General features: G+C 45.9%; 1 protein-coding gene across 4 annotated transcripts in view; it reads right to left on the bottom strand.

The window, feature by feature from the left end:
* Positions 1-20,783, bottom strand: part of RASAL2 (RAS protein activator like 2) — a 241,905-nt gene extending 221,122 nt beyond the window's left edge. For 2 of the 4 annotated variants that reach the window (XM_083507028.1, XM_083507030.1), the window contains exon 1: positions 20,602-20,783. In XM_083507028.1, the coding sequence (XP_083363154.1) occupies positions 20,602-20,761 (160 nt within the window). In that variant the 5' untranslated portion in view covers positions 20,762-20,783. The remainder of the gene's footprint in view (positions 1-20,601) is intronic. The other 2 variants (XM_083507029.1, XM_083507031.1) reach the window with 2 other exon arrangements.
* Between the last annotated feature and the right edge of the window lie 6,799 nt (positions 20,784-27,582).

Genomic DNA, 27,582 nt, shown 5'->3' with positions numbered 1-27,582 from the left:
GTATAAAGAAAGTAAACCTGAATGAAGTCTGAGCAACAGTACAACTGTTGTACTTAACCAGCCTTCCAGAGCACTGTGAGAACACTTAATTTCTACAGGTAGGTTCCATCACCACTACCCTCCTCCTTACAAACTACAAAGGAGAGAATAATCTATATGGAGAACAAATACTTTATTGTATCACATTGGCATTTACAGTGCGATTCTGTATAGCACTCCTCAGGAGTCCAACTGAACTGAATATGGCTTAATCCCAGGTAATAATGTACAGGAGTACAGCCTCGGTCTTTATTCCTGATTTGTTCTAGATTTTCCAACACCTGGGAGCCATTGAAGATTTCAATTATATTAAGTTCTATTTTCCTACATTTCCTGAGACTCTTTCTGAAAGAGGACCTACAATGGCATACAAAAGTTACCGTATTTTTCGCTCTATAACACGCACCCGACCATAACACGCACGTAGTTTTTAGAGGAGGAAAATCCGTAGGCATGCCACCCGTAGGCATTTCCTCCATAACACGCACAGACATTTCCCCTTACTTTCTAGGAGGAAAAAAGTGAGTGTTATGGTGCAAAAAATACGGTACATTTTAAAAACAATAAAAAGCAGCAATAAAAAAACTTAAAAAGCAAACACAAAAACAGAGCCATCATACACGATAGACAAATATTAAAGAAAAAGCCCATTTGAACACGATAGCCCTCAGCAACATGCAAAAAAGTGGCCTGTATAGGAACTCCTAAAACTGTTTTAAGCCTGGGTGCAGCAACCAAGTCAGCCTCAAACTTTTGAGTCGTCTTGTTAACATTTGCAGGCTGAACAAACAGGAACATACCCACAGATCCAAAACAAACTATGACTTTGAAACACTTACAGACTCCACTATCAACCTGAACACTGAATCAGAACAGATGTGAGCAATTTCATCTGCCCAGTGTTTTGCAAACCAGTCGCAGCAAGCGTGCAAAGGGCACCTCCTCACCCCCATAAGGGTCAAGACACCACAAGCCCCTCGCCATCTGGAATAACTAAAGGGTGATGATACACCCTGCAAATGCAATGGTAGCAGCCGAGTAAGATATTTTCCCCACCATTACTACCACAGAGCAGGCCCCCAATTGTCAGTGTTCCATCAGACTCGCAATGAAGCTTTCTATCTGCCATGGGCTCCATGATCACTGCACATGGTGACAGCAGTCACGAAATTAAAAGACGCCTGCTTCTTGGGAGAAAAGCGATGATAAACCTAGACAGCATCTCAAAAAGCAGAGACATCGCCTTGCCGACAAAGGTCTGTATAGTTAAAGCTATGGTTTTCCCAGTAGTGATGTATGGAGGTGAGAGCTGGACCATAAGGAAGGCTGATAGCCAAAGAATTGATGCTTTTGAATTATGGTGCTGGAGGAGACTCTTGAGACTGCACGAAGATCAAACCTATCCATTCTGAAGGAAATCAGCCCTGAGTGCTCACTAGAAGGACAAATCCTGAAGCTGAAGCTCCAATACTTTGGCCACCTCATGAGAAGAGAAGACTCCCTGGAAAAGACCCCAATGCTGGGAAAGATTGAGGGCACAAGGAGAAGGGGATGACAGAGGACGAGGTGGTTGGACAGTGTTCTCGAAGCTACCAACATGAGTTTGACCAAATAGCAGGAGGCAGTGGGAGACAGGAATGCCTGGCGTGCTCTGGTCCATGGGGTCACAAAGAGTCGGACACGACTAAACAACAACAACAACACCTGTCATTTCTGCTGTATCCAGAGTCAAAGACTAAAATGCTCCCCCTGCAATCTTTACATTCTTAGCAACAAGCTTCTATGCATTGTTCGCCCCAATTGGGCTGGTATAAAGACTCAACTTACTGGAACGGGAGGCAGAGGGGGCTTGGTCGCCTTACATTTTATGACAGCTTCCTAAGCTGTTGTGGACAAAGGCTACAGGGCAGAGCCAATTCAACCAAGAACCCACCACCTTGATTCCCATAATCTGAACACAGATTGCTATTGTCTCACACATATTCCATCAGCCTCTGGGGGGAAAGTGATATCAAGAGTTCACAAACTGTGCTATAAGGAATATACTTAGGTGAACTTCCACGAAGCACAAAGGTAAAAAAGCAACAACAGAGCTGTTCTTCCTTCTAATCTAAAGGTAGGCAAATCAAAGGCAAATGTAGACAGCACATTCCCAGACAGTGCTTTCTACCTCCAGAGAGAAACATATAAGAGGAGAAAAAATCCTCATAGATTCGTTATTGCAAATCTGTCTCTACCAGTGCTGAAGCCCCGCAAGTACAAAGGCTCTCAAAATGGCAGGTGGGTAGGGAAGAATAATTTCACAGGTCACCAAGGATTTTCCAAAATCAACCTAAGCTCTGTCAGAATACATTAATCCCAGATGGGAGGTATATTGTGTTAAACAAAATCTACAATAGCAGCTACATGGAATTTATTTGAATAATTACAATAAGTCAATATGCCACCCTCCCAGACCTGTAAATATATGTTAGTATATATTTGGGAAAATGCTAACATAGTACAATAACTCTAGTAATGGGGCATTTCGTAAATATAAGTGTGTTTAAGCAGTATACTATAATTCAACAAGGGATATATTTATGCATCAAAGGTTATGCATTAAGATAAATGTGCACATAAGAGACTATGTTTCTATGGAAATGACAGCTGCATGCACACTTCTTCAGATACACTGAAACAGAAGTTGCCAGATCAGATACACTGAAACAGAAGTTGCCAGATCCTTCTATATAGTGAGAAGGTGGGGAGGGATATTACTCAGAAGGGTGGTGGGAATGGGTGATTGGCAGATAGCTGAGGTGAGCCTGTTGACGACTCTTAAGGACTGCAATAGGTCTTACAGGAAAAGGCAAGGGGTGAGAAGGTGAAAAATGGCTAGTCATGTATAATGAGACAAGAATGAGATCTGCGAATCACCCATTCCCACCACCCTTCTGAGTAATACCCCTCCCCACCTTCTCACTATATAGAAGGATCTGGCAACTTCTGTTTCAGTGTATCTGAAGAAGTGTGCATGCACACGAAAGCTCATACCAAGAACTAACTTAGTTGGTCTTTAAGGTGCTACTGGAAGGAATTTTTTTATTCTGACTATGGCAGACCAACACGGCTACCTATCTGTAACTTAATATTTACTGGTTGTCTAATGTGCATCTACTCTGAAAGGTTTCATCTTCTTCAAATGATGAAAGAAACCCAAGAAACATGGTAGCTTCACCAGCTTTGCACAGAACCACAGCTGGTCTGAGAAATCTACCACTCACTGAACCTTCAGTTCCCTTTTCACCAGTTTTCATTTTTCTTGCTCTGCCCTGACGCATTAAAGGACATTACACGGAATGCCAACAAATGAGGAAAACTGCTGCTAGTCAACCCTTCCAACAAGCTGAATACAACCTGAATGTGCTACCCACTGGCAGCAGATCTCAACTGCTGATGAAGAGATGCCAGGGATGTAGGAAGCACCTCTCAGAATAATCTCTGCCCAAGGCTGCTTCCGTTTCACTCTCTGATGTGCAACAGAGGAAAGTATAATAAATGAATCTCCAATGTACCAAAGATACAAAAATGCATCCAACTTTAAATATAAGCAGAGTACTAACTCATTATCAGTGTATTATCTGGAGGGGATGAAAGAAAAATGGATTAGCTTCACAGCATGCTCTGTTGGGGGGAAACTTGACTTCAAAAGCCCATCAGAAGAGCCAAACAAGGTAAGATATAAAACACAGCACCTCTTTCACTGTTTTCTTCTTTTTAAATATCTGTGCAGGAAGGAAGGGTTCATCTGGTTCTTGAATATGTCAGGTGGAAAGATGATTAACTTCCTTCCCCATTCTGTTTTCCCACCAGAAATCCCACATACAGAAGCTGCTACTTGCCTCCAAAGGGAGCATTGCCATAAAATGGCACTACGGGGGGGGGGGGGGCAGTCATAAGATATTTACTGTTAACTGTTACAAAAATGAAGCTTTGGATATAGGCATAATCAAATATTACAGGATTCCAGCACCTAACTGTGTGATCTTTCTCAGTTGCTAAATTTATTTAAACTCTACTTCCTCAAATAGGAATAATACTACCTCATTTCACACAGAGGAATGTGCTATTTAAGAAATAACCACATAGTAAAAGAGTTTGATATATATATATAGTGCCTTTTATTTCCCCAAAGAAAAAGTCCAGTTACTAATTCTGACCAATACAGAGGTCATTTGGAATGACTCAGATGGCTTCACAGGGATAGATCCAAATTGCTCAACTCTTGATAAACCATCCAAGTTGCTTCAGCATGCAGTCAATGAAATGTTCCTTTCCAAATGTAGGGCGTTTCCTCCCTTTTGGTCAAAGCATGCACAATGGTGGCAGCTTGCTGTGTTGAACCATGCAAGTGCCCTGACCCCATAGAAAAGAGAGAGGTGGAAGTTAAAATTAGAAGCAGAAGGGGTGCATGGTGAGGTCTGCTGAACCCTGAGCACGCCTGCTATTTCTCTCTCTCCAGCTCTTCTGCAAGTGCTTTTCAACCAGCTGAGCATGCTTTTCACTTCAGGACTTGTTAGGGAGAAGAGAAGCAGGAGGCAGGGGTTCTTACTCCCACACAGCCCATTTGCTGTTAAAATCAGATCCCCATCCCTTCTTTCTACATAACTGGGAAGTTCTGCATTCAAAAGTATAAAACTGCAACCATTCCATCTAATTTGGCCCTTCTGGAGCTGTGGCATCAGTACTCATCACCAAATCTGCCTGATGTACTGAAGAATGAACTAGTCACATATAGCTAAAAGCCAAATAAGGCTTTGAGTGAGTGGTTAGAATTGTACACAGATAGTTTCAATTCTCAAATGCATTACAGCATGGAGGAACAGGAATCAAAGAAACATTCAGCTATCAAGTCAATCCTGTGGCTCCTCTAAAATATCAGTGACAAAAAGAAAATTTACAACTTGAGCATATTTTAAAAAGGAAGTAGATCATGGTTAGATGCTTCACACCACATCATTTGGAAACTTTCTCCAGTGAAAGAAAATCAAAGAAAAGAAATTAAGACCAGGCTTCCAGGATTACTACGCTTTTTATAACTTACAACATGCGTAAATTGAGCCATGCACATGTTTATTATCGTCACAAAGGGAAAGCTTCTGTAAGAAAAGTTACAGCAGGGTGCATATGGCTCACATGGCCTCAGAATAAAAAGAGTCAAGAGCCAGTGGATATTGATTCGGAGGAGTCTTAGTTGGGAAGTTCCCCGTTCAAATCCCACCTCAGCCACTCTCTGGTTTTAGGCAAGTCACTATTCTCTCAGCATTTGCTGCCCACAAATATGTGGGATCATGTAGATAGGCCTGTTGCAGGGATTACTGATATAATGCATGTGAAATGATCTGAATACTCTAAAAGTACACTATAATGATAATAATAATTTATTATTTATACCCCGCCCATCTGGCTGGGTTCCCCCAGCCACTCTGGGCGGCTTCCAACAGAATATTAAAAACAGTACAGCATCAAACATTAAAAACTTCCCTAAAGAGGGCTGCCTTCAGATGACTTTTAAAAGTAAAATAGTTGTTTATTGCTTTGACATCTGCTGGGAGGGCGTTCCACAGAGCAGGTGCCACTACCGAGAAGGCCCTCTGCCTGGTTCCCTGTAACCTTACTTCTCGCAATGAGGGAACCGCCAGAAGGCCCTCGGCGCTGGATCTCAGTGTCCGGGCTGAACGATGGGGGTGGAGATGTTCCTTCAGGTATACTGTAAATCCATAAAGTCGCTTTGGGTCACTTTTGTGAGGAAAGTGACTAACAAATATTAATATATAAATGCAAAACTCACTGTAAGTACTGAATGGCAAGTTATGTATTCTTTCTCCTCTTGCATATATCACAACCCTAATATATCAGGCATAGTGGCAAAAGGAAGAGAGAAAAGCAGCACAGGCAAGAAGAAAATCTCCAATTTGTGGGTGGGACCCCTACTGGGACATGTGGCGATGGCTGGGGCTTCTTGTCGTCTTCTTTTTAAAGCACAGTTTGGTTGTTCACCGCAAGTAGTGATGGCTCTGCTATCAACAACCAGCCATGTTCACCCCACATGGCACCATTATTATTATTATTGCCCCAGTGATGCCTCTCTAGAATGATACTACAGCATTATGTAGCATTATTCCAAATAAGATATTGCGGTGGAACATAATGATGTGCCAGACCACCGATAACAGGGTCATCAGCCACCACACCACTTTTAAAAAAGAACGGGGGCAGCCATTGCCACTAATCATAGTAAGCCCATGACTCTGAAAATTGATCCTACCCTTCCACAAATAAATCCCACCCACCCCCATAAAAAAATGGGGCCTATGAAAGCCTGGTAACATATTCAGCTCAGCACTATTCCTTACCAATATTGGTTGGGCTTTTAACCTGAGGTCCCACTTTAGCTAATGGGGCCTCCCGCGGCCGCCGGCGTACGATTTCTGTTCTCATCCTGAGGTAAAGTTCTTAACCTGAGGTACTACATCCGGGTTAGCGGAGTTTGTAACCCGAAGTGTTTGTAACCCAAGGTACCAATGTATAGTGATAATCTCAACAGCCTTGTGATCAACTAACAATGGTTCACAAAAGACAACAATGAAAGCTGAGTTAATTCAGGCCGAATTTAGAATTATACCATTTGAATGGCAACCATGACATGAAAAGGTATGACTAGGCTATGGTCCCATTTCTTTTTTCTTCCAGTGGTTTAGACACAGCAAATAACATTAAAAAAGAGGTAAAAAGTTTGTTTCACTGAAACTTTAAGAAGGCAATCATACTAAATGCAGACCAACATACTGGTGGCATTTCAGTATGCTAAGCAGAGAGACAAGGAAAAAATTCTGCTTTAAAGATGAACTCTAACACTTGCATGTCTTATATGGATTAAGCTTAAAGTTGCTTGAATGTTCTCTGTGGTTCATCCTCTTAAAGACACAAGACTAATTACTTCTATACTTAGAGGCATAAACGAAGAACAGTAATAAAAGGGAACCAAGCAGATCCAGCCATGAAGCGTAACATATCATGCCAGAGTTTTCAGTACACAAGGAAAATTAGGTAGCAAACTGAATAGTTTTCCTAGATTTCAGAAGGCTGACAAAAAACCCCGGCAAAACCCTACTCTTGAAGCATCACAGCCCAATAAACCAATCTAGCTAGGAGGAATTGTCCAGTAAATGAGCATGGCTAAAAGAGCATCCATTAACCACATATTTATATTCTACAGCCCTATTTGTGAGCTTTGTTAAACACTACTTCAGCCTAGATATGGACCCATAAACTATATAGTTAACTTTTTCCTAAAACATTTACTTGAAAATTAATCTCCCCTCTTCTGCTTCAAAGGATGTGATTCTGAACATAACTTGTGACACATATAAGCAACTGCTCCTTGCCAGCCATGTATGTTTATTTTGATTTGTGTTAACCCAGTGCTTACTGTCTGGCTACAAGACAGTCAAGATGCATGTGTGAAATATATATAAAACATTATTTTTAGTCTGGTGCTTCAATCATGACTCATTAGGGCATAAAACTGTTAGGATATTGTGAGGGTTTGATTAGCTGCTTGTGCGTGAAAACGTGCTCCCTCAGAGTTTGTGCGACCCCACAAACCTCCGTGTGTGACGGAGCTCCTCAGACATGTCTGCTCTAGTCACTAGTAGAGTCCGACAGTGGCTGTCTGCGGAAGCGTTTCCAGCAAAGAAGTTCCTTAACGGAAACGCGTCTCCTGGACTCACGGCGTGACAGTTTCCTGCGAGGTGTGGGTCTCCCTATGGGAGACTCCGATACCTCCCCACTGTTCTCGCTGGAAGCCTCCCTGAGCCCTCCCTCCTGCTCGCATTCCCTCAGAGACCCACTCCTCCCCCTGCTGGTCCCTGCTTCAGCAGTTGAGTCTCTTTCATCCTGCCTGAGTCCCTCCACCACCTGATGCTCTGATGGCAGTTCCCTGACATCCACCTCCCCTCCAGGGCCCCCCTCACCCCCTCCCAATTCCTCCCCCCTGGGAGGTGAAGGGCTAAAACCCCGAAACGAATCTTCCTCATCTTCTGACGTCTCGAACAATTCTCTCCATCGATCGTCGTCCTGGCCAGCTGAATCCTCCTCCTCTTCAGAATCTGGGAACCCCTCCAACTCCTCTTCCTCGTCGGTGGTGGCAAAGTATTCCCTTCGGAACCTCGCTACAGGCTGAGGTTTACGTGGGAACCTCTGATGAAAAGTCTCTATTAAAACCTCGTCATTGACATCCTCTGCCCTAACCCAGGTGTTTTCCGACTCCGGTTCCCCTTCCCACATTACCAAATACTCTACTTGATCTCCCTTCCACCTGGAATCGAGGATCTCCGCTACATGGTAGCTGTGTTCCTTCTCCTCCATTGCTGGTCCCCTAGTGACCCTCCCCTCACTGTCTCCTCTATACGGTGACAGCAACGACCTGTGAAAAACTGGGTGCAGCTTCATGTGGTTCGGTAACCGGAGCCTGAAAGCCACTGGATTGACCTGCTGTATGACTTCAAACGGACCCAGCCTTTTGGGTCTTAATTTCTTACAACCTCCTTTGAATGGCAACCCTTGGGTTGACAGCCACACCTGGTCCCCCACCCTGATGCTTTCACCTTCCCTTCTGTTTTTGTCTGCCTGCCTCTTATATTCCTCCTTAGCCCTGTTTAAGTTGAGTTGGAGCTGGCGATGGATCGCTTCCATTTCTTCCACGAACTGTTCTGCAGCTGGAACGCTCCAGTTCTCCCCCTCCCCCCCTGGGAAGGCTCTGGGATGGCACCCGTGATTAGCCAAAAAGGGGCTCATCCCCGTGGACACGTTCTCTGCATTGTTGTAGGCAAATTCTGCCAACGCCAACTTCTCCACCCAATCATTCTCTCTGTCATTAACATAACACCTCAAATATTGTTGGAGAACCCCATTTGCTCTTTCCGCCTGCCCGTTGGTTTCAGGATGACGGGCCGTCGAGAAATTAACCTCTACATGCAGTAAGCTCATGAGCTTCCTCCAGAACCTGGAAGTAAATTGTTTCCCTCGGTCTGAAACCACCCTCAAGGGGGCGCCATGCAACCTAAACACATTCTCTACAAACAATTTGGCGGTTTCTTCTGCTGTAACCGCATGTGAGCAGGCTATGAAGTGGGCCATTTTAGTTAACAGGTCTACTACAACCATGATGGCTGTTTTCCCTCTAGACCTTGGCAGATCAGTCATGAAATCTATTGCCACTGCTTCCCACGGTCTCTCAGGTGTGGGCAGTGGTTCTAATAAACCAGCCGGCGCCTGCCTCTCCCCCTTGGCTCTTTGGCATTGTTCACACCCTCTCACATACTCCCGCACATCTTCCCTGACCTTGGGCCACCAAAATTCCCTGGTAACCAGCCACATGGTTTTGTGTTGCCCAAAGTGCCCTGCTGTGGGGCTATCGTGCAGCTGCTTGAGTACCTTCTCCCTCAATTCCCCTTCAGGTATATATAACGCTCCCTTATAATACAATGCCCCATTTCTCTCCTCAAAACCACCGGATTTGTCTTCCTCCCCTCTGAGATCCCTGAGTTTCCCCTGGGCGTATGCATCCTGCACCGTACCCTCTACCAATTCCCTTTGCCCCACCAAAGTCGCCCCACACACCCAGCGGTCCTCTGGAATGATATGGGTTTCTTCGGGTGCTCCCTCCCCCTCCAAATATTCAGGTTTGCGTGAGAGAGCGTCCGCCCTAACATTCTCTGGGCCTGGCACATAACAAATCTCAAAGTTAAATTTGGAGAACTCTTGGGCCCATCTCAACTGCCTTTGGTTGAGCACTCGCGCCGTTCTCCAGTACTCTAGATTTTTATGGTCCGTGCACACTTGCACTTTATGTTGTGCACCAACTAGCAGATGCCTCCATCTCCGGAACGCCTCATGAATAGCAAGCAGTTCTCGGTCGTACACCGTGTAGTTCCTCTCGGATTTGTTCAGCTTCCGCGAGAAGAAGGCACACGGACGCCACTCTGACTCCTCCTTCCCCGGCTGCAGAAGAAGCACCGCCCCTATGGCTCTGTCAGATGCGTCTGTTTCAACCCTTAGCTTCTTTCGTAAATCCACATGCAGAAGTTGTTCTTCAGAGGCGAAGGCCCTTTTCAGTTCCTCAAACGCTCGCTCCGCCTCCGCCGTCCATACAAACTTCTTTTTACTGCTGAGACAGTCAGTGATGGGCGCCGTCAGATGGGCGAAGTTGCGGATGAACTTACGATAAAAGTTTCCAAACCCTAGGAACCTCTGCACATCCTTCTTGGTTTTGGGTGTTTTCCATTCCAGCACTGCCTGTACCTTGCCGGGATCCATGGCCAATCCCTTGTCTGACAGGCGGTACCCCAGGAATTCCACCTCCTTGGTATGGAACCGACACTTCTCCAGTTTGACCCACAGCCTGTTGGCTTGCAGTCTGCTCAACACTTCTCTGACGTCTCTCACATGTTGCTCCTCATTCTCAGAATACACCAACACATCATCTAGAAAGGCAACGCAATTCTTGTAGAGCAAAGGGCCCAGCACGTGGTTCATAAAAGATTGAAAACACGCGGAGCCTGCTTGTAATCCAAATGGCATAACGAGGTATTCAAACGCCCCCAAAGGGGTAAACATGGTGGTTTTCCATTCATCCCCTTTCCTTATGCGTATCAGGTTGTACGCCCCCCTTAGATCCAGCTTTGTGAAAATCTTTCCCTTCCTCACCCTGGTCAAAATATCATCAATTCTGGGCATAGGGAACGCCACCGGTTCAGTCACTGCATTCAGCCGCCTAAAATCACATACAAGTCTCGGCTTGTCCGCATTTTTTTTGTCCACAAAGAACACTGGGCTCCCCCCTGCTGCTTTGGACTCTCTGATGAAGCCTCTCTTCAGGTTCTTGTCAATGAACCCTCGCAACTCCTGCATTTCCCTGTCTGACATGGCATACAACTTGCCCACGGGAAGCTGTGCTCCTGGGAGTAAATTGATCTGACAATCAAAGGGTCTATGAGGTGGTAGTTGGTCAGCTTCCTTCTCGCTGAACACGTCGCTGAGATCTGCATACTGTGGTGGTACCTTCACCTTCCCCATTACTTCAGTCCCTGCTAGGGTGGCTTGGGCCCCTGCTGAACCCTTCTCCCCTTTGCAGTGTTCTAGGCAATGTGCTGAACCAAAGGACACCACTCTTTGATGCCAGCCAACCAGCGGATCATGTAGAGCTAGCCAGCTCATTCCCAAAATAATGGGAGCGCCTCCCAGGGTGGCCACATTAAACGCTATCAGTTCTGTGTGCCTTGCCACCCTCATTATCATTGGGACAGTCTGCAAGCGGACTCCTCCTCCCAACAACTCCCTGCCATCAATCGTGGTCACCTGCAGGGGGTTGCTTAAAGGGATGGTCTGTATCTGGTGTTCAGCAGCAAACTCCTTGCTCATAAAATTGCAGGAGCTGCCTGAGTCCAATAGCGCCTTTATTTTTAGGGGGTGCCCATTCTGCAGCTCTAGCGACACTTCAATCACTAGAGCAGGTCGAGGAGCTTCTGGCACGGGCACTTTCACTGCTCTTTGGCCTGGCTGCAGTGCCCCAATTGTGGCAACCAGGCGTTGGCTTTTACCTGCTCCGCTCCCCCTTCTTCTCCCCCCTCAACAGCTCCCACCATCCCTTGCCATTCCTTCCTCTGGGGGCAGACTCTGGCAAAGTGGCCTGGCTGTTGGCAGAGATAGCATTTCCGGGGGCCCTTTCCCTCCTTCTTAGCTCCCTCGCTGGTTTTTGAAAATGCGCGCGCGCGCGCTGTTCCGATTTCCATCGGCTCTGCCGGCGGGAAAGCTGGCTCAGGAATGTCTGGAATGCGGAACTCCTTCCAACGTTCCCCTCTCCCTTCCCGCCTCTCCAAGGCTCTTGCCTCCTGCCGCGCTCCTATGGTCAGCGCAGATTTGGTCAGCTGATCCATAGACTCCGCCCTGGGGCTCCGTGCCAGCTCGTCTTTCACCCCCGAAGAAAGACCTTCTTCAAATAGCATTTGAACGGGTGCCGCCGATAAATCCCAACTCAGTCTGTGAATCAGCATGGTAAACTCAGTCCAATATTCACGGACAGATCGACTTCCCTGCTTACAAGCCATTAGCTGTCTGCGCACCACCCCTTCCTCAATATCGCTGGAAAACATGATATCCATTGCACGAAAGAACTTCATTGTGTCCTTTAGTATGTCATTGTGCGTTGCCATTAGGGGTCGAACCCAGTCTCTAGCCCCTTTCTCAAGATGCCCAATTACAAAAGCAACTCGCGATTCCTCATCAGGGAACTCATCGAACTGCACATTAAGGGCATATTGCATCTCTGTCCTAAAAGCATGGTAGTCCTTGGGGTCCCCCCCAAATTTCTGCACCAATCCTGGTACCTTTCTGGGGAATTGCGTGGCTCTCCCCTTCTTGTCTGCATCCTGAGCCCTTCTCTCCTCCAACCTCGCCGTCTGCAGGGCCAGTTGAACCTCCAACGCTCGGTATCTATCTTCCAAGCTTGGACCAGCTCCAGCCCCTGCTCCTCCGGTTCCGGTTGGTTCGCTCATGATGCCTTCTCTTGCACAGGCAGCGTACAAAGACTGTCGGACTGCTGTGAGGGTTTGATTAGCTGCTTGTGCGTGAAAACGTGCTCCCTCAGAGTTTGTGCGACCCCACAAACCTCCGTGTGTGACGGAGCTCCTCAGACATGTCTGCTCTAGTCACTAGTAGAGTCCGACAGTGGCTGTCTGCGGAAGCGTTTCCAGCAAAGAAGTTCCTTAACGGAAACGCGTCTCCTGGACTCACGGCGTGACAGTTTCCTGCGAGGTGTGGGTCTCCCTATGGGAGACTCCGATACCTCCCCACTGTTCTCGCTGGAAGCCTCCCTGAGCCCTCCCTCCTGCTTGCATTCCCTCAGAGACCCACTCCTCCCCCTGCTGGTCCCTGCTTCAGCAGTTGAGTCTCTTTCATCCTGCCTGAGTCCCTCCACCACCTGATGCTCTGATGGCAGTTCCCTGACAGATATAGTTCCGTTCCACCTTAAAAGGAACAGGCTGTTGTGTGTCACATGCCTGTTTACTTCCAGCTCTCACTGGGAACTTCCGTTTTGTATATAGCTTTTTTGTTGCTGCTGTTTTGCTGGACACGAAGGCAAGCAGACATGTTTTCCTTTGCTCCTGAGCTATGCTGAATAAAATGCTGTACATTTTGCTTGCACATCTCTCTGTCAGCCTCTTCTGCTGTGAGGTGTATTACACACACTGCTGACAGAGTGTGCAAGGGTCTCTAAACGTATCTGAGGCTTGTGTCGCTGGCTGACTGATGCTGTTCCACGGGAGACCAGTGATCGTCCGGAGCGAGCTGGGGGCCTGCCTGATGCCCCCGACTCCCCGGCAGTATCCCAACAACAGGGTTATGGGCCCAGCACGCTTCTGCTGTGCCACTCCACTTAATTTTAGAAATCAGAAATTGTCAAAATTGGAAGCAAATTGGATTTGTTTTTAGGTTGCATGGATAGTTTTGAGCTAATGGCCTCACTCAGCCAATCCTTAAACTGGCAAGGGAGGTTCTTTCTCACATATGCCCATTTGAGCCAACTGTACTACTTTACCAAGTTATTGTCTATGACTGAAAAGGCAGTGTTACTTCCAGATCATCTCTTTATAATTATGGGAGTCTAATAATATTTGTGTTTATGTTCAGCTACTATATCACTGATTTATTGTCTGCTATATAAAACATTCTTTGATAATATAATTGAATTATTTAAAATATTTTTGCATACTCTCCTTCCCTTAAATGCCAATAGAGCTCCAAGAAGTTGCATTCTATGTTGGTTTTGTAATACAAACATAAAAACAATACTGAACCAAAAAAATGCAGAGTAAAATTTGCCAGAATATCTCCACAAACTTCACATCAATTGGTGGGAGCATGAATAGTGAACTTTTCAGGTTTGTGTGTGATTCAAACATGTTGGAGAGTAGGGTTCAGGAATTACTTCCCTGTTATGGGTATTCTCCTTGCATTGTTGCAATCTGGATAAGTCTTATATGCACGAATGCTTCTGAAAGAGACTTGGGTTGTGTGGAAAATCCAGGAGCTGCTTCTTAACGATCACAAAAATAAACTTTTTTGTAAATCCTTTCTGTGCTTAGTTTGTAGATATAGAATTTGTGTGAAAATGTAATTTCTATTAGATAGTGATAGTTATCTCTTTTAGCATTAAGCATCTAGTTGCAGACCAGAAATACATCCATTCAATTGATGTGAAGCTTGTGAAGATATTCTGGCAAATTTTATTCTGTGTTTTTTTCAAACAATTATCTTTCCTGTGACATCTAAACAGATTTTTCCAAACCCTGGAAAAAAGCAGTAGATTTTTAAGTATTCACAATCATACTCATCAGCCAGTCATTTGTGTATTCAATCACTGGCAGCAATCATGCAAAGTTCAGAAAAAATAAAAGAGATACTGGTGAAATGGGAAAACATGTTTAGTTGATTTAGGGCTCCTACTGAAGAGAAAGCAGGCAAAGTCCTTGGAGTCACATTGAAAGCACATCCCATAGTGAAGCCCTTCCTTTGCACACACACACACCACGGTCACACGGCCAGCCTATCACTGCAGCTGGTTATTATGATGCATTATTTGCAAATCCGTTTCCCAGTGCTTACAAATACAAGCTGTATAGCCTCTATAACTGGAGGAGTCCCTGAATGAGCTCCCTGGACAGAGGCAAGCTGAAAAGCACACAGTACCTAGCACATATACAAGATTAATCAGCTCTGAGAAGTGGCCAACAATTTCATTTCAAATTAAGTAACTGCTTCTTCTAACCAAGCTATTTTTGAGCAAAGTACCTTTCAATTGCAACAATTGGAAAATCCACTCACTGTATCTGTAAGGACACATGGGGAAAACTGAACCATGGGTGGCTATTATATTAATAGCTCCCCTGACTGCAATGTTAGAAGAGTGATGCTTAGCATTTCTTACACAAGACAGGCTTCCCCTCTAGAGTCATTCATGGCACAGAGTGGTGTTAGCCATTCCCAATATTTACTGGGAAATACAGATCGCAAAGGTCAGACTTAGAGCCCATTTCCCTTTGCTCAGTGGCCATACTTACTCACTAACTACAAAAAGCTCCACAGTTCTATAAATATCTACATACTAAAAACTACATTTAGTTGTACACCAGCATGGAATTGTTTTGATTTGATTACTAATGCACAGAAACATATCCAGGTCACTCTATGCAAGGCAAGAACAGGATTAAAATGATCTGAAAATATATATATACTTCAACCTAATTTAAGTAAAACAAGATACCGTGGAAAGGAAAGGAAGCATATACTTTATTTCCCCCTAAACAACTGCACTTGCCATTTCTGTAGTTCATTTTGATATTAACCAGAAAGAATTACTTGTTGCCTTTGGGTTACAGAATCATTTCTTAGCCCAATCATGCTTGTATTTTTTCATAGTTTTTAAAGTTGAAATGTTTTTTGTATCTGTGCAGCTTACATCAGCAACCTTTATCTTTTGGTTAGCTAATTGTGGTCCATCGCTGAACAAAAAACCTATGACTTCATCAACATTTTACATGTAGCTAACTGGAGTATTCATCACTCCCTATGTGGATTCTCAGTGTTGCACCTTAAAACAGACATATTTGTAAATGCCTCCATTTTATTTACTGTATTTATTTACTGTATTTTATTTACTAGCCTAGGCGTGTGTGCACATACAAACTCATCAAACAAACAGATTCTCATTTCTGTTTAACATACTATATTAGGAAGCAGGAAGGACTCAGACTTTACAGTAAGCCCCCCCAAAGGCAAAGAAACAACAATTAAAGCTTCCTCAAAAAAAACTAGGACATTGCCTGACAACCCACATTCTTGCTCATAACAAAGGAACATATAGCCAAAGCATAAAGTAAAATAGAGGAAACTGAGCCTATGTAAACCTACAGCATGCTACTAAGGCCCTAGGGAGAGCGAATCCCAGTGATAATTAACAGAAGGAACAGGAAACTCTGTACACTGTACGCTCGGGTTGCGAACGTGATCCATGCGGGATGCACGTTCGCAACCTGCAGCGTCCGCAACGCTCAGCAGTGAATCTGCGCATGCACAGGTTGCAATTCGGCGCATCTGCGCATGCGTAAAGCGCGATTTAGCGCTTCTGCACATGCACATCTGCTGAAGAAGAAGAAGAAGAAGAGTTTGGATTTGATACCCCGCTTTATCACTACCCGAAGGAGTCTCAAAGCAGCTAACATTCTCCTTTCCCTTCCTCCCCCACCACAAACACTCTGTGAGGTGAGTGGGGCTGAGAGACTTCAGAGAAGTGTGACTAGCCCAAGGTCACCCAGCAGCTGCATGTGGAGGAGCGGCGACGTGAACCCAGTTCCCCAGATTACGAGTCTATCGCTCTTAACCACTACACCACACTGGTAACCTGTTCCAGTACTTCCAGGTTTCGGCGGTCCACAACCCGAAAAAATGCAACCTGAAGTGTCTGTAACCCAAAGTATGACTGTATTCTGAGCACTGGTGAGGAGGTATGAGGAGAAGATACATTCTGCGTTCAGACCCACACGGTGATAGAAAAAATAATAAGGAAGAACTTGTGCCCTCTCTGGGAAATATGCAAACCTTAGTGTGAAGGGTTTCACTTGAGAACATTTGTTCTACACAAGAGAAGCTCCAGGCTGTTTCTTCTTATGCTCCCATAGGAACTGCGCTGGACTTTTGGTGTAGGAGGCTCTCTTCAAGTGATACACACATCACTAGAGGAAACACCAAACATAACAATGAACCAGAAACGGAGACAATGAACTTCTAGGCAAGTAAACACCCTGCTGGTGCATGGACCCCTCAGGGCTCATCTCCATATTCTTCTTTCAGAGAAGTAGTCAGTGGCACCAACCAACCTGTTGTAAGACAATGAAGGCAAAGGTAGTAATTGCATGTCTTGAGTAGAAGACAGCTTTTGTCCCACATACTCTGCACTTTTAATAACAGTGCCCCTACTTTGTAGGGGATGTGGGTGGCGCTGTGGTCTAAACCACTGAGTCTACGGCCACTAAATCACTGGGTCTACAGTCAGCGGTTTGAATCCCCACGACAGGGTGAGCTCCCGTTGCTCGGTCCCAGCTCCTGCCAACCTAGCAGTTCGAAAGCACATCAAAGTGCAAGTAGATAAATAGGTATCGCTTCAGCGGGAAGGTAAACGGCGTTTCCGTGCGCTGCTCTGGTTTTTCCAGAAGTGGCTTAGTCATGCTGGCCACATGATCCAGAAAAAACTGTCTGCGGACAAACGTCGGCTCCCTTGGCCTGTAAAGCAAGATGAGCACCGCAACCCCAGAGTTGTTCGTGACTGGACTTAACTGTCAGCGGCCCTTTACCTTTATACCTCTACTTTGCTACTAACATGAGTTTGACCAAACTGCAGGAGGCAGTGGAAGACAGGAGTGCCTGGCGTGCTCTGGTCGATGGGGTCCATGGGATCATGAAGAGTCGGACATGACTAAACAACATCTCTACTTTTCTCCACATATGTAAATGGGAGCCAATTTTTTTAAAAAGAGGAAGGTGCTATGATGTCCAACACTGTGAAGCTGAAACCTCAACCCTGACACAAGTAACCTCAACATCAGGTCTTCCCCTAACTTAATGCCAATCACTTACTGCAGCGCCTTAACTTTCCTCTACAGAAGTCAACAATGGCCACTCAGTTTTATGTAATAAAGTAAACTTTGTCTGCTATAGTGATGGGCATTTTACAGATTTATTAGGAGGCAGTTTGTCTAGCAGCCTATATCATTCAAGCACACTGTCTAGCAACATTTATCATATTAGCACACAGTCTCTCATAGTAACAGAAGCCAGTCCAATAAAAATTATCAGCTTACCCATTTCATCTTCCTCATTGTCTACTGCCAACTTGGCAACAACTGTCCACACTTAACTTTAAAATTTGCCTAGAAGCCCAGCAACACTTAAGCGCTCAGCAAAAGATCTTTATTAGCAAACTACTTAATTGACAAGGAAATCAATAGCTCACTGAGAAGCAAAATACTACCCAGTAAATTAATACTTTAGAACAAAGTATGAAGGTACAGAATAACAAAAAAAACCACCCCAACCCCTGATTGCTGTCTTGTTTTAAAACTGAGTCACAATATATTTCTATAATAGAGCACACAGTATGGCTAAAAAAAGCTGAGTCTGGGAATAGGCAAGGCGTACTGATACAGATTTATTTTGGGAGGTTACATACCAAGGAGGATTTGAAAAAGAAATAGGAAATAACACTGTGTCTTGTACATCAGCCAGATCACTAAAGAATTTAACATCCTTTTTCCAGGCTCTCATCAACCTTTTCTATAAATAAGGATGCCAGCTGAATGCAAGTCAGTAAGTACAAAACCACAAGATGAACAATGTCAGTATCTTCTAGCAACTCATTAATAGTCATCCAAAATCCAGCTGGAAAGGGAAGAAAATGAGGCTTTACTCACACTGCTTCTCTTCTTGACATCTTGCAAGCACAAAGGACTTAAATACCGATTACAAAATGATAGCATTCCCCATCTAGATCCTGGGGTGCTTTCAACTGAGCATCCTGTACTTGACTTATTCAAAACTAGTACAAAGGGCAGTTTGCTAATAATTATCAGCTTCTTAACATTTTAGAATACATTGAATAATTACAGAGGAGTGTTTCCTGTCATATAATCACAGAATTGTTGAGTTGGAAGGGATCCTGAGAGCCATCTAGTCCAACCCCCTGCAATGCAGAAATGTTTTGCCCAAGGTCTGTCTGCACATGTGTCCAAGTTACAGGCTTGGTTGTTTAAAGCCTATGAATTTAAAAACAAATAAGCCACTATTTAGGCTGCAGTCGTGGAGTATGCACACTTACCCAGAAGTAAACACAACTGAACTTAATGAGCTTATTTCCGAGTAGATATCCAACTTTAAAACTGATATTAGTCATGTGTTCAACCATAAACAATTCAATTGTGGTTGCAATTTCCCCAAGTTCAGAGTGACATGAACATGTGATATTTTTGCTCATTTATCAGTATTTCAACTTGCTGCTGGGTTGGAATAAATACCCAGAGATCAGACAATGGGACTGTATGCAACAGCACATTCTGCAACCTAATCTGTTCTTCTGCAAGCATGATTTCTGAAATTAACGGGTCGGCTCTTTCTAAAAGGGTGGGGAGGAAGCTAGGAAGAAGCAGTGCCAGGAGGTGGGTATCTCTCTCACACACACTCCTAAGAAGTTACTTTGTTTTATTTATCTTTTTAGTTCCATAAAAAGCAGCTTCCACTAAGGAATTCTCTTAACCCTTTGGTTGGTGATCAGTCCATGTTCTGAGGCAGTAATATGCAGCCAAGGCAGTACCTGCCCAGAGGGAAATTTTCATGGACACAAAGAAATGAGCACATCCGTAATAATCAAAATGCTTATCAAAGACATTATTGGATATTGTCACAAGGAAGGTAGAGAAGCAGGCTTCATACAACAGGGTTAGCAGTACACAAGTTCCAAACAAAATTTTGCCATAAGCAGCCATGGGAAGAGACTTCATATGAAGGTCAGAGGTATGATACAAAATAAAATAAGCATCACTATTATTAGCCAGTCAACATTTGTCTTAAGCAGCCTTGGGGCAACCTTGGGGCAGATACAAAAAGGAGCTGTCTGAAAATGGAAAAGAAAAGCATTAGAAAGACTGTGCTGGGAAAGACCATGAGGCAAGTGTTTCCAAATCAGTGGGTTGAAACCTGACGGTTAAGTTGCCAATATCAGGATCAGCGTTGCCCTCCATGGCGTTAAGAAAGGTCCAGGAAGAAGACTCACATATGGCCCTAAAGCAAAGGCACATCATCTTAATAAAAGGTTTAAAGGCATCCCACGCTGCTGAAGGTGAACGCACAACAGCTGTTTTGTGCATATGAGAGGGAGAAAATACGACTGAGGCGGGGGTATCAATGCAAAAAAAAAAAAAGGTCCAGGGCGTGTGAGGGGTTTGGTTAGCAGCACCCAGGAGTCACATCTTGAAATACACCTGAGATATCAGACGGGGGGGGGGGCGGGTGCGTCTCCAGGTAGATCGGCGCTGGAGTGCCAACTCTTCCATCTTTGAAACGAAGCAGGGGGCGGCGGCTGTATACTTACCTGACGGCGCTCCCCAATATGAATGGGGTGCGAGATGTGGATAGCCGGGGGGGGGGTGTGGTGGAGAGAGAAAATATAGTCTATCCCACCTCCTCCCCGGATCCAGATCCGTGAGTCGGGGGGGGGGTGGCAGAGAGGGGGGAGGGGGAGAGGTCGCATCCAGGAGGAGAGCAAGGGGAAAACCCACCTTTTAGGCGGGAGAACCGGGAGGAGGTGATGTTGCTGAGGGAGGTATTTGGGGGGGCGGTGGAGAGGGGGGGAAACCGCGTCCAGGGGGAGCCGAAGGGGGCGTGTGAGGGGTTCGGTGGGGCGCTCCTTACCGTAGACGCGGAGCCAGCCCTGCAGCTGGCACACCGACTCCCTCAGGATCCTCTCCAGCGTGCTGGCCGCCCCGGCCAGGTCGGCGGGCCCCGGCAGGGAATTCCTGAGGCGCTCCAGGCAGCCCTCCGCCGCTTCCGCCGAGGGCGCGCCGGGCTCCATCCTGCCGCCGCCGCCGCCGCCGGACGCCCGGCTCCTCGGTCACTGCACGCCGCCGCCCCGCGCCGGCTCCATCCCGCGCCCGGCGCCGCCGCCGCCTCCCCGCTCCCGCAGCCCGGGCTCCGCCGCCGCCGCTTCTCCCTCAGACCCGGCGGCATCGGCGGGCGGCATTCCCAGGGAGGGAGGCGCGAGCAATGGATCGCCGAGCCAGCCGGCCGGGCTCTCCAGCCTGAGGCAACGGCGTGGGCAGGCAGAGGACGGGCGGGGGGGGGGGCTCGGCCAGGCGCACTCAATCGCCCATCGACGCGCACCTACAGGCTCGGACGCGCCCTCCCTCCCTCTCCCCCCCCCAGCCTTCTCCCGATAGAGGCTGCTGATTGGTTGTATGCAAATGAAGGGGGGCGCCCCCGAGGGGGTGGATTGGCTGTATGCAAATGAGGGAGGGCGCCCGGGGACTCGTAGTTGGTTCGCCGCAGTTGGCGGTGGCGGCTGCTGCTGTTGCTTAGCTGGGATATTTATTTATTTATTTATTTATACGCCGCTTGGTTGTAAGAAGGACGGTTTACAAAAAGACGAGGCAGTAAAAGCAGAGGAAACTTAACAGCCCTCCTTTAAAACATACACACGTGTTCAAATGCTGCTGCGCGAGATTGCAGGGAGATCCATCTCGGATCAGATTTTTGTCCCCTTTATTATTGGGAATCTCAGGTGACTCCTTGGAAACACAGCTAATTCATTTATTGCAAGATTCTGATCCGAGTAGGTCCCTTTCTGATAACAGTATTAGCCTATAAAAGGAAAAATGGATTACTCTATGATTATTGATTTTGCCTAAATAATATTGATTTATACTGATAATTTGATATTTTAAGCGCTATATTGTTCTTATTTTAATGGAATTTAGAAACTTACGGTCTGAGATGTACTTGATTTAAACATAATTTAATTTATTAATTTTATCTTGTTATACCTGTGTTGCTGTATGATGTATTGAATATGGGCCTATGGCCGTAATAAACTATCTAACTATCTATCAGGGAGATCCAGCAGGCAACGCTTCTCTGCGTTTCCTTTCAGAGACGAGGCGCAGAGGAGGCGGGTGTCTTTGTCAAGAAGCAAAGATCACCAGTGTTGAAGCGATGATTATTTAACATCAACTTCGCTGGACTGGTCATGTTGTGCGGGTGCCTAATGATCGTCTCCCAAAGCCACTACAGTGGTACCTCGGGTTACATATGCTGCAGGTTACAGACTCCGCTAACCCAGAAATAGTACCTCGGTTTAAGAACTTTGCTTCAGAATGAGAACAGAAATTGTGCTCCAGCGACGCGGCAGCAGCAGGAGGCCCCATTAGCTAAAGTGGTCCTTCAGGTTAAGAACAGTTTCAGGTTAAGAACGGACCTCCAGAACGAATTAAGTCCTTAACCTGAGGTACCACTGTACTCTATTCCGAACTTAAAAATGGAAAGCGTAATGCCGGTGGTCAACAAAAGAGGTTTAAAGACTCTCTCAAGGCAAATCTAAAAAAATGTAGTATAAACACTGACAATTGGGAAACACTGGCCTGCGAGTGCCCCAATTGGAGAACAGCCTTTACCAAAGGTGTCATGGACTTTGAAGACACTCGAACTCAGGACGCAAGGGAGAAACATGCTGAGAGGAAGGCACGCTTGGCAAACCCTCATCATGATCAACTCCCGCCTGGAAACCTATGTCCCCACTGTGGAAGGACGTGTGGATCCAGAATTGGCCTCCACAGTCCCTTATGGAATCACTGTTAAAACCGTGCTTATGGAAGACAATCTTACGCGGCTATGAGTGATCACCAAAGAAGAAGAAGAATGTGCTTGATTTGCGCATCTATAAAATCTTAGCCAGCCATGGAGGGGCTCACGGCATCAGCACCCCCAAAAAGCTCTTCTTTTTCCCCCAGCCTTCGATTTGGACGGAAATCAAGCATCGTGCTCGAACACTCTCTCTGGCTTGCTGCTTTTCCTCTAGTTCACATCACAGCCCCTCAACTCTGCTTCACCCACTAGCTGTGTCCTTCTAGGATTTCTTAAACTGAGGGAGGGGCACACCCGTTTGTCATCTCGCACAGAGCCTCCATTCCTTTGTTCTCTTCATAGCCCAGCACCCAGGGGATCAACGCGGGAAGCATATATTTTAAGACTTGCTGGGGTCCAGGGATTAGAGGAGTCTCAACTCCCGCACCCCAAACTCATAGCAAAACCAAAACAGATTATAATTACCTCAGATTTCTAAGCATCTGGATAGACTTGCCTATACAAGAACGTTTTTTAGAAAGCACTTAAGGGAGCACAGTGCTTTTCACTACCTGGGTCTTGAAGCAGATTGCAATTATTAAAAAGTTTTGATTTAAAACATCAATCTCAAAAATTTAGAACCTCAGAAATTTAAAATTAAATAAATTACACAATACCCTCGAGAGAATTTAAAACGGAGAAACATTAATAAAGCAAAGACCTGAAAAAACATGGTTTTAACTAAGTGCCAAAAACTCAGCAGTCTCTTTCAGCTGATACATGTTCAGGGTTCAGCAAGGACAAAAATGGAATACCTGAGGGGTTTCTTCTATAATTATCTACAGCTCATTTTATTTTTTAGGGTGGATAACAAACTTTTTTATATGTCCTGTACCTATTGTTACTTACAAACCTGTATTTTACTAATCAACCAAAGTGGTCCAGATTGCATTGCCTCAGAAGCAGACACAAAGCTTCAGTTGTGCAATTAATGTCTCTCTTGTGGCAAGTAACATGCTTAGTTATTGACCCTTTGTCGCAGTAGCAACTTGAAATTTGTTTAGCATCAAGCCAAGGGTTATCTAATTAAGGATACACAACTCCTCCTACACTTCATCTTAAGCGTGTTGGAAAAGCTTGTTCTTGCATTTGTGACATTTGGGTTGTTTCTACTGTGGCTTTAGGGATTTCTGGCTTGCTGAAATCAGTGCCCTCTTTGACATACAGAGCAACACCCTTTCTGTTATATCCTTCCCTGCCCTTCCTATAGAGTTTATAACCAGAGATAACTGTGTCCCACTGTTTCTCTTTATTCCATCAAGTTTCCATTATGCTCACTGTATCAATGCCATCATATAAGACCAAGCACTCCAGTTTACCTATCTTGGCTTGGAGTCTTCTACCTTGCTAAAAAGTGGGATTTTGGACTGGGAAATGTTTGCTTATGTGGCAGTCTCAGTTAGCTCACTTCATAATTTTGCAGAGTTCCTTTCTGTGATCACACCCATAGCCCGTCCACCCAGATGGTGGAACTTCAGTGGCTGGACTATGGAATATAGACCCTCCAACATTTCTCAAATGAAAATAGGGACATCTTAAGGAAAAGCGGGACACTGCAGGATCAGTTCCAGGACTGTCCCTGGAAAATAGGGACACTTGGAGGGTCTGTGGTAAGGGGTATTTATTTAATGTGGTTAGTAGTTTTAACCCTTGTCTGATTTCCCCCCTCTGCGATCTATGAAAGCTAAGACTTCAAGCAACCAGCCGCGTAGCGTGGGTTGCCAGCACCCGGGGCAAGGCAAGTAATTTGCGCCCCCTAACCCCTAACCTGCCGCCGCTGCCAGCTTCTTCTTGCTGCTGCCTGGTCTGGTCTGGTGTGGTTCTCTCCCGCGCTCAGCGCTGCGCTGGGCAGCCGCTGCACTGTCCCTCCCCCAGATAGTCCCTCGCTCTCTCTCTGCACCGCATGCCTGACACCCACCCCCTCCACAGTGGGCGGCGACCCAGCGGCTCGGATTGGATTCGCACAGCCAGCACTGCAGTGAGAGAGAGTGAGTGAGCCAGGTAGGGGCAGAGAGCTGCGAGTGCGAGCGCCCCTCCCAGATGTTGCGCCCGGTGCGCCCGGCCCCCCCTGCACCCCCCACGCTACGCCACTGCAAGCAACATTAGAATATAGTCTTGGTAGTGGCCACCCCAATCTCTGCCTAGCATTGCACAAGATTCCAAGGGGTCTTGGCACTCAACCAGGGAAAACGAGACACAGTGGAGTCTGCAGTGGCTTTGAAATATGATTTATTTACACATATTTACACTTGAAGCTTTCAATGGAGAGAGAGTCACAGCATTAAGGAGGAGCTCGTTTCTTCACAGGAGCCCAGGATTGGGTTCTGATAAATCTCTGTGCCTCTTACCCAGCCTGCCTTCAGCCAGCTCACCAAGATGGTTCTGGCCTTCACAGCAGCTCACGGAGTTTTCCCGCTTCATCCCCCAACTCTAAAGCTCAAAAGGACACATTTTTCTTGTGTGACATCATGCCCTCCCCACCACTGTCACACTGATGGGTTAATTACTTGCTTTATGTTTTTGTTTTTAATTCTTAAAAGGACTTCTATGACAGGTGGGGTCCTAGTCTGGAAAATAAGTTTAGCCTGTATTTTTCACTGGCCTGACATCTTCACTTCAGTAATCCTCATATTATCTACATTCCACCATTTATTAATTTCTAACATTCACTAACTCTAGAAGTTATGGGTGCCCAGGCACCCTGAATCTATTACCCCAGATCTAGAGCCTGGTATGTGTTTGTTTGACTGTCTTGCCTATAGTGGAGCTAGGGGTGGAATAGTATCAGTACCTAAATAGGTTGACATATGCTGAACATCAACTGTTAAATATCACTGGCTGCCAAATGCCCTTCCATTTGTGATCTCACCATACTTAAGGGAGACAGCGCATTTTTGTGTGTTCTACATCTTCCTTGACTCCTTTCACAATGGAAGCAAGGGTCAAGCTTTGAACTTTAAACTCAGAATGGAGTCCTGAATGTGCACATATTAATCTCCATTCCAAAACCAACAAGGCAAGTATAACTTTACAATATATTTTGCTCCCCCTACTCCTTTGAAAACAAGTGGGAATTGACCTGGCATTTGAACTTGGAATGTGTCCTGCATTGTGTGTCTCAAATTTTACGTTGATATTTTGATCTTTGAAGCACAAGATGGAATACTGAACAGGTGAGCTAAACTCAGCCAGAAAAGTTGACATGGTGTTACAACAACATTATCGCAGCTTTGCAGGCAGATAGGCTGGCACACATAGCTAGAGCTGGAGTGGCTCTCTTCTTCGTCAGCTGCTTCTCTCAGGAGCAGCTGTGTGGAACAGCTTAGAGGTGGCTTCAGGGGGACATCCTGGACTTGCTGCAGGCAATAGTTGAAGGAAGGACATTGCCAATGTTGAGCTGCTCTCAAAAGAGCATGAGCTCAGTTTTGAAAAGCCTCTTATTTCTGCCACTGAGCCCTGGGCCCTTGCCAGGACACCAATTATGTAAGATTAGATTTGAAAACTGCCCTGCCTTGCCAAATCAGCACAGTTGGCCATTGTGGAGCTGATAAACCAAATTTGTTTTAAAAACTCTAAATTATGATACGTGTCCGGGAACATCTTTCTCCTTTACATCTGCAGGTGAGGCAGTGGAAGTGCTGGACCAGCGTCTTGCCTCGGTAATGGACTGGATGAGAGCCAACAAACTGAAACATGGTCCACATAAGTCTGAGGCACAGTTAGTGGGCAGTTCCTCAGACCAGATGGCTGCTCTTGATGGGGCTACACTCCCTCTGAAGGAGCAGGTACATAGCTTGGGGGTACTCCTGGATCCATTGCTGCCACATGAGGCTCAGGTGGCCTCGGTGGCTCGGAGTTCCTTCCATCAGCTTCAGCTGGTGGCCCAGCTACACCCCTATCTGGACAGGGATATCCTAACTACTCTTGTCTATGCTCTGGTAACATCTGCGTTAGATGACCGCAACACACTATATACATGGAACAACCTCTTAAGGCGTTTCCTCCTCTTTTCAAGGAGTAGGGAATTGCTTTTATCAGCCTCATATTACATAGTAATTTCCTAACACAGCAGTGGGGAAACTGAGGCCCTCCAAATGTTAGACTGCAGCTTTTGTCAGCCATGGCTGCCATGCAATGGTGGAAGATGTCCAGTGGACCTGGCAGGGCTACCAGTCATGGGGTGTGGCCAGTGAAGTTACAGGGGCATGGGTAGTCCCCTTTTTTTCTCCCCATCCTCATCACTTGCCAATATTGCCATTGTTCAAGTACTAAACACCTAACTTACCATTAGGTAAGGCTTACTTTCCTGCATCCATTGCGTCCTCAATAAATCTTCAGAGTGCTTTGTAAGCTGTTGATGCCTATATTGCTGGATATCCGGGACACCTCAAATACCCTCTGTGAGTTGCTTGCTAGGCATTTTGAGGACAATCTCTGTAGCGAGCTAGATGTCATGACCAATGCGATCCCAAGTAAGGTTTCCAATGCTCCATCAAGTCCCGTGTTGTGCCATCAGTTTCGGTTTTCACAGCCTGATGACGTTGGCAGGGTGCTTCTGAGCGTGCATCCAGTGACATGACCTTTGAACCCTCGCCATTCACAGCTAATGAAAGCAAGCAAGGGAGGGTATTGGAAATATGCTCTCCTAGGGAAAGGACTTGTGTAAGACTAGACACTGCAAGACATGAAATGGCTTTTCAACCAGAAATGCAAGGCAGGGAAAGGAGAGGCTGTCTGTCTCTAGCCCAGGGGTCTGCAACCTTTAAGACAAAAAGAGCCACTTGGACCCGTTTCCGAAGGAAAAAAAACCTGGGAGCCGCAAAACCATTGCAACATTTAAAGCAAATATATCTCCAGAGCCGCGATCTGACAGCGGGCGGGAAAGTGACGTCGGGACTAACGCACGCACCGCCCCCATGCGACGTCACAGCCAGTACAGCGCCCACCACAGTGGGGAGTGTCAGGGCGCACAATGCACCTCCTCCCCTCGCTAGTATC

The sequence above is a fragment of the Podarcis liolepis genome (genome assembly GCF_965112155.1).
Source record: "Podarcis liolepis genome assembly, chromosome: 6".
In the NCBI taxonomy this organism is placed as follows: Eukaryota; Metazoa; Chordata; class Lepidosauria; order Squamata; family Lacertidae; genus Podarcis; species Podarcis liolepis.
The sequence above is the reverse complement of the archived record's forward strand: the minus strand, read 5'-3'. Positions and strand labels throughout refer to the sequence as shown.